Source organism: Nicotiana tabacum, chromosome 21, assembly GCF_000715075.1.
Source record: "Nicotiana tabacum cultivar K326 chromosome 21, ASM71507v2, whole genome shotgun sequence".
Classification (NCBI taxonomy): domain Eukaryota; kingdom Viridiplantae; phylum Streptophyta; class Magnoliopsida; order Solanales; family Solanaceae; genus Nicotiana; species Nicotiana tabacum.
Genome location: NC_134100.1, coordinates 92,679,475 through 92,685,474, shown reverse-complemented (window position 1 = coordinate 92,685,474; position 6,000 = coordinate 92,679,475). Strand labels below are relative to the sequence as shown.

The following is a 6,000-nucleotide window of genomic DNA, read 5'->3' as shown; positions in this document are numbered from 1 at the left end:
ACTAGTTCCATTGGCTGGGATTCCTCCAAACAAATTAGATTTATTTAAAAATTAAATTAATTAGTGGATGCCTTGCCGTAATATTAACAATATGTTCATGACAATTGACACACTTCCAAAATTGAATAACACTATGAGACAATGACTCATTGATATCAACTTAGCTGATATTACAAAGCAGTTGCTCGATATTATTGACATATTAATAAACCTATACGACGAGAATTCGGATTAGTCAGAGTGTTAATCTTTTTGCATAAGGCAAAAACAAACTGTTATTTAGAGAAGCTGAACAAAAAGCTCACTTTGTTCTCTCATTCTCATAAGTTTTACTTAGCAAAAAAGAAGACTTTTTGAAACATACTTATGGAGATGGAGAGAAAAGGAAGTTCTTCGGATTTAGTGAAGACTTCTGAGGATGTCTTAGATGGCAAGAAAGGTGGCCTTAAAACCATGCCTTTTATTATCGGTATGTAATTTCATATTTTTTTAGTCCTTTGGTATGAATTTTTCTGCTTGAATTAACGGTGTGTTTGGTATGACAGAAGTCATTTAAGTAAAATATTTTTTTTTGGTGAAAGAAATTTTTTTATTGATCCTCACCGGTCAAAAACACGTACAAGCAAATGACTTACAAAATCCATAATTTATCTATCTAACTCTAAAAAAAAATTGTTTATCATCAAAAGGAGGAATATGACTTCCCTAATCACTCTTAGGTGGAAGTCATTTTCCTTATAACTATCATAACGATTAATTACTACATAATTATTTACTCCAGCTAGCACTTGGACGACATTATTGATGTTCATTATTCAAAATATTCTTGAAAACACTCTCTGATATTAATGTTATCTATACATATACACACACAAACATACACATTCTTTTTCCACCTCCAACCAAACGCCGAAAAACATTTAAAAGGGCAAGGACAACTCCGTGCACAAAGTATCCTGCATTTACATAGAGTTCGGGGAAGGCTCATATCCTAAGGGGTGTGATGTAGACAGTCTGCCCTAATGTAAACATTAGTGGCTGCCATCACGGTTCGAACCCGTGACTTATATGTCACATGAAAATAACTTTACCGCTACTCTAAGACTCCCTTTCAATGGCCAAAAGACATTGTTTGGAAAAAAAAAACTTTTTTATGAAAATTGACTTCCGTCATACCAAATACGCTTTTAACTTATTTTTGTTTTTTTGACATTAAAGAATATGCTTTATGGTTTTGATGATGACAGCAAACGAGGCATTGGAGAGGCTTGCAAGTGTAGGATTAAGTGCAAATATGATCATGTACCTGAAAAATGAGTATCACTTAACTAATGCTAGAGGGCAAATCACTCTTTTTTGGTGGGGTGCAATATCCAATTTCACGCCTGTTTTTGGAGCTCTACTTTCTGATTCTTACTTGGGTCGATATTATGTGATTGCTTTAGGGACATTCATCAGCTTTCTGGTGAGTACATTTTCCCTTTTACTCTGCTAGTTCTTTGTAATACTTTTGGTTGAAATCATAGCCGAAACCAGGATTTGAAACTTACACGTTCAGAATTTTAACTATTAGGATTCTAACTCTTTAGGGGTCGTTTGGTTGGGAAATAAGTTATCACAAGATTAATTATCTCGGGATTAGTTATCCCGGGATTGTTATCTCACCTTCCCATAGGAATAAAGAAACACTACAATCCCGGAATAACTAATCCTGAGATTAGTTATACTACGATTTTACCCCCACTAAATGTGGGATAAACTCATATCAAATTTAATTCTGAAATTAATTATCCCTTATCTCTCGTACCAAACGAGCCCTTAAAGTTATTGAGTTTTAAATTAATAAGTTGTACATACAAAGCTATTAGGTTTGGCCGAATCCGTAATAGAAATTCTAGCTCCGCCCATGATGAGCATTCATTATTGAAATTCATTATCAGAGACGAATCTAGGGCAATGATGTGCATTTAACTAAACTCATTGCTTTCGAATTTGAACTCTATATAGATAAACAAAAAGAGTTAGCATCTGTATATATAATAAAAATAAAATCGGACTTATTTTGAATTCACCGACTCTAAATCCTAGATTAGCTTCTTTTCCTTATCATAATCAGATTTAACACCATATTTTCCTTGTTAGGGAATGGTGGTCCTATGGTTAACAGCTATAATAAAAGAAGCAAGGCCACATCGTTGCAAATTAGACTCAGGAAACTGTCTAAAACCAGACATTGGCCAACTTGCACTTCTCCTTTCATCATTTGCATTAATGGCCATTGGAGCTGGTGGAATTAGGCCATGTTCATTAGCCTTTGGTGCTGACCAATTTGACAATCCTGCAAATCCGACCAACGGAAGGATCTTGCAGAGTTTCTTCAATTGGTATATTTGTCACGTTAAAATCTTGGTGTACTTGTTTTACTCCCCATGTCCCAATTTATGCTATGCAGTTCATTACCATGAGTTTTTTTAGTATATAAAATTTTATTTAAAAAACATGAAGATTCTATATTCGAATTTGCGGCTAAAATTAAGTGGGCGTTGGGACATAAGAATTGTGAAATTTCGGGGAAAAAGTGGGGAAAAAAAATCAAGGAAAAATGATATTTAAAAATTAGAATTGTGTTTGGACATGAATACAATTTGGAGCTCTTTTTGATTTTTTTGTGAGTGAGTTGAAATGAAAATTTTGAAAAACAGCTTTTTGGAGTTTTTCAAATTTTCGAAAAAATTCCGAAATTCAACTTCAAGTGAAATTTGAAATTTTCATGGCCAAATACCTATTCCAAAAAAAGTAAAAAAATTCTTATGGCCAAACAGGCCCTAAGAAGTTTGATTCCGGAGATTCCAACTGCATTACATAAATTGGAACGAAGGGAGTACTTTTTATTTTTATTGTTTACTATGTGTTGACGTTCGTTCTTTAATCTATTATTTACCGTGAATATTATTTTTGTGTATTAATTCTTGTCAACAGGTATTATGCATCAGTGTGCATATCAGTGTTGATTTCAGTGACTGTTATAGTGTATATTCAGACACAATTTGGTTGGGTGGTGGGCTTTGGAGTACCTGCTGGTCTTATGTTATTAGCAACAATTTTCTTCCTTTTGGGTTTTGGACTTTTTATTAAGATGAAGGCAAAGAAGAGTTTACTTACTGGTTTTGCTCAAGTTGTTGCTGTGGCTTGGAAAACCAAACACCTTTCTCTGCTTCCTGTGGATTCTAATGGGTGGTATCATCACGAAAAGGATTCAAGATTTACTTTTCCAACCCATAAATTAAGGTACTTTATTCGGATTTATGTTGTATATATTGAAAATGTAACTATTTGGTGTTAGTTGATGGGGTATATATAGCAAGTTATTACTTTTTTTTTCAAGTTACCATATTAAAATCGCTATGAGGAATTACACTTATTGTAAATTAACTTAGGAGGCGTTTGGCCATAAATATTTTTTGCTTTTTTCCAGAATTGTTTTTTATTAAAAAAAAAAGTGTGTCCATGGAAATTTGTAAGTTTTTGAAAACTTTTTGAAACTGAGTTTTTCAAAAATCAAAAAGTGATTTTAACCACTTTTTCAAGTTTTCCAGAAAAATATTTTTTTTCCACTCACAAAGCTTCAACTTTTTTTTTAAAAGTAAAATGCATGTCTAAACACAACTTTAACTTTAAAAATTTTGTTCATATTTTTTTTGTTTCTATGGCCAAACTGAAACTCATTCTATTCACATACTACATTGACCATTTCTTTTACTTCTTGTGCATAGAGTACTTGAATATTTTATGATTAAAAATAATTAGCATTGTCTAGACGTAGAATGCCTAATATTAGTTTGTTATTTAACATGAATAACTAGATTTCTTGTTGGCGATGCCACCAAAGAACCTCTTGTCCCCTCACACGAGAACTTTAGCATAAGAAAAGGTTACAAATATATTCTAAGTGGAACAAAGATGATTAAGGACAAACAGCTAAATAATGCTATTGTTGGGTAACGCCAACCTTATGCCTATGGCAAGCCCACGAGGGGGTTAGGGTAGACTAGGTCAGAGTCATGGTCGAACATGGTGCTTGCTTGGTGGAGTTGGTTAAGAAATAAAGTTAAGCCTTTGCTATCAGCTAGTATATCTTTTGGCATGATGATAAGCGCTTGATCGTAACAGCCAATAGCGGTATAATTAAACAGACAAAGATCTTTATATCATACTCTCTTACTGATGATTGAAAATTATTTGTTAGTAGTTTCTTTGAATATTGAATGAACAAGCTTATTGATAACCAATTTTTGGTCATATTTCAAAGGTTTCTAAATAAGGCATGCATTATTAGAAACCCTGAGAAAGATTTGAATCCAAATGGAACAGCTTCAGATCAATGGAACCTTTGTACAGTTCAACAAGTAGAAGAATTCAAAGCTTTGATCAAAGTAATCCCAATGTGGTCTACAGGAATTATGATAGCAGTAACACTAAGCCAACATGCATTTCCAGTGTTACAAGCAAATACAATGGATAGACATTTGAATAGTCACTTTGAAATCCCAGCAGCTTCTTATGGTTTATTTGGGATTATTACATTGACAATATGGATAGCCATCTATGATCGAATCCTCGTCCCCTGGATCTCAAAATTCACTAAAAAACCTCGCGGATTGACTTTCAAGCAACGTATAGGGATCGGGTTGTTGTTTTCTTGTGCAGCACAAGCGGTAGCAGCATTAGTGGAAAGAGAAAGACGAGCACGAGCCCAAAATGAAGGACTAGCAAAAAATCCGTTGTCACAAGTGAATATGTCAGCATTTTGGTTAGTGCCACAACATTGTTTAACTGGTCTAGCTGAGGCATTCAATGCGATTGGACAAATAGAATTTTATTATTCCCAATTTCCTAAGAGTATGGCTAGTATTGGAGTTGCACTATTTTCACTAGGAATGGGATTTGGGAATGTTTTTGGAAGTCTAATTGTTGAAATTGTTGATCATGTTTCAAGTAAAGGAGGGAAAGTGAGTTGGGTATCAAATAACTTGAATTTAGGTCACTATGATTATTACTATTGGGTTCTTTGCTTGTTAAGTGTTGGGAATTTGTTCTACTTCATTGTGTGTGGTTGGGCTTATGGATCTGATGAAGATACAAGATTTTGGGAGGAAGATCAAGCTGAAAAGAAAGGAGAGATTGTCATGTTGTAGACAATTTTTAGTGTCAAAAGTTGTTAACATATACTCGGTGGTACTGTAAAATTCTGGATGCACCGCTATTTCATCTTCGTGTTATCTTAGAGCAGGGTTGTATATATAAGGTGGGGAAGGGTTCAAAGTAGAAAAGTTAATTTCCTGTATAAATAAGCAAATATGACATTTTAATTTTGTACAACAATATTTTTATGGAACATCTTGAAGCTGATCTTTGTACTCCAATAAAAGCAAATTAATTTTATGTTATTTTTTTGAACATTTTATTGGCCTGCTTTTTACGTGCTCTTTTTATTAAAGATGTTTTTCTTTGCCCACTAGAACAATTCCTTAGTCTGTTCTTATTTGAATTATACACTTTTCTTTAATCACCATCAAAGGGGGTGACGAGAAGTGTTTGATCCATCCATCTTTAAACAGAGTTTTTTGATTCGAGTTTTGAAAATGGACAAACTCAGCGCTTTCCTCTTAAAGAGACGCTACATGATTGTATTACTTGATACAGTGAGTTCCAGATACCAGATGATTATAAAAAGTATTACTCTAATTTAAATGACACACTTTTCTAATTAGTTTGTTCCAAAAATAAATGATACATTTATGTATTTGGAAATAATTTAACTTTAAACTTTCTATTTTATTCTTAATGAGAAGCTTTTATAGCCACACAAACGTCATGGACTCACACAGCTTTTACCCCTTAATCTTTTGGGACCAAATATTTCAAAAGTCTTCTTTTCTTTCTTAAATTTTGTACCAAATCAAATTAAGAGCATGTTTGGATTGACTTAAAAAAAGTGAC

At 33.4% G+C, this 6,000-nt stretch overlaps 1 protein-coding gene across 1 annotated transcript; it reads left to right on the top strand.

Moving 5' to 3' along the window:
• The first annotated feature begins 250 nt into the window (after positions 1-250).
• On the top strand, positions 251-5,425 carry LOC107775119 (protein NRT1/ PTR FAMILY 1.1-like). Its single transcript, XM_075242252.1, has 5 exons — positions 251-469; positions 1,248-1,465; positions 2,143-2,384; positions 2,980-3,288; positions 4,310-5,425. The coding sequence occupies exons 1-5, from the start codon at positions 367-369 to the stop codon at positions 5,193-5,195; spliced, it is 1,758 nt and encodes a 585-aa protein (XP_075098353.1). The 5' UTR covers positions 251-366; the 3' UTR covers positions 5,196-5,425.
• The last annotated feature ends 575 nt before the right edge of the window (positions 5,426-6,000 follow it).

Excerpts from the sequence above, each read along its gene's own strand:
- LOC107775119 (XM_075242252.1), top strand. The coding sequence starts at position 367 with ATGGAGATGGAGAGAAAAGGAAGTTCTTCGGATTTAGTGAAGACTTCT. Across the intron at positions 1,466-2,142 it reads GGACATTCATCAGCTTTCTG|GGAATGGTGGTCCTATGGTT; the intron begins GTGAGTACATTT and ends TTTCCTTGTTAG. Across the intron at positions 3,289-4,309 it reads TTTCCAACCCATAAATTAAG|GTTTCTAAATAAGGCATGCA; the intron begins GTACTTTATTCG and ends CATATTTCAAAG.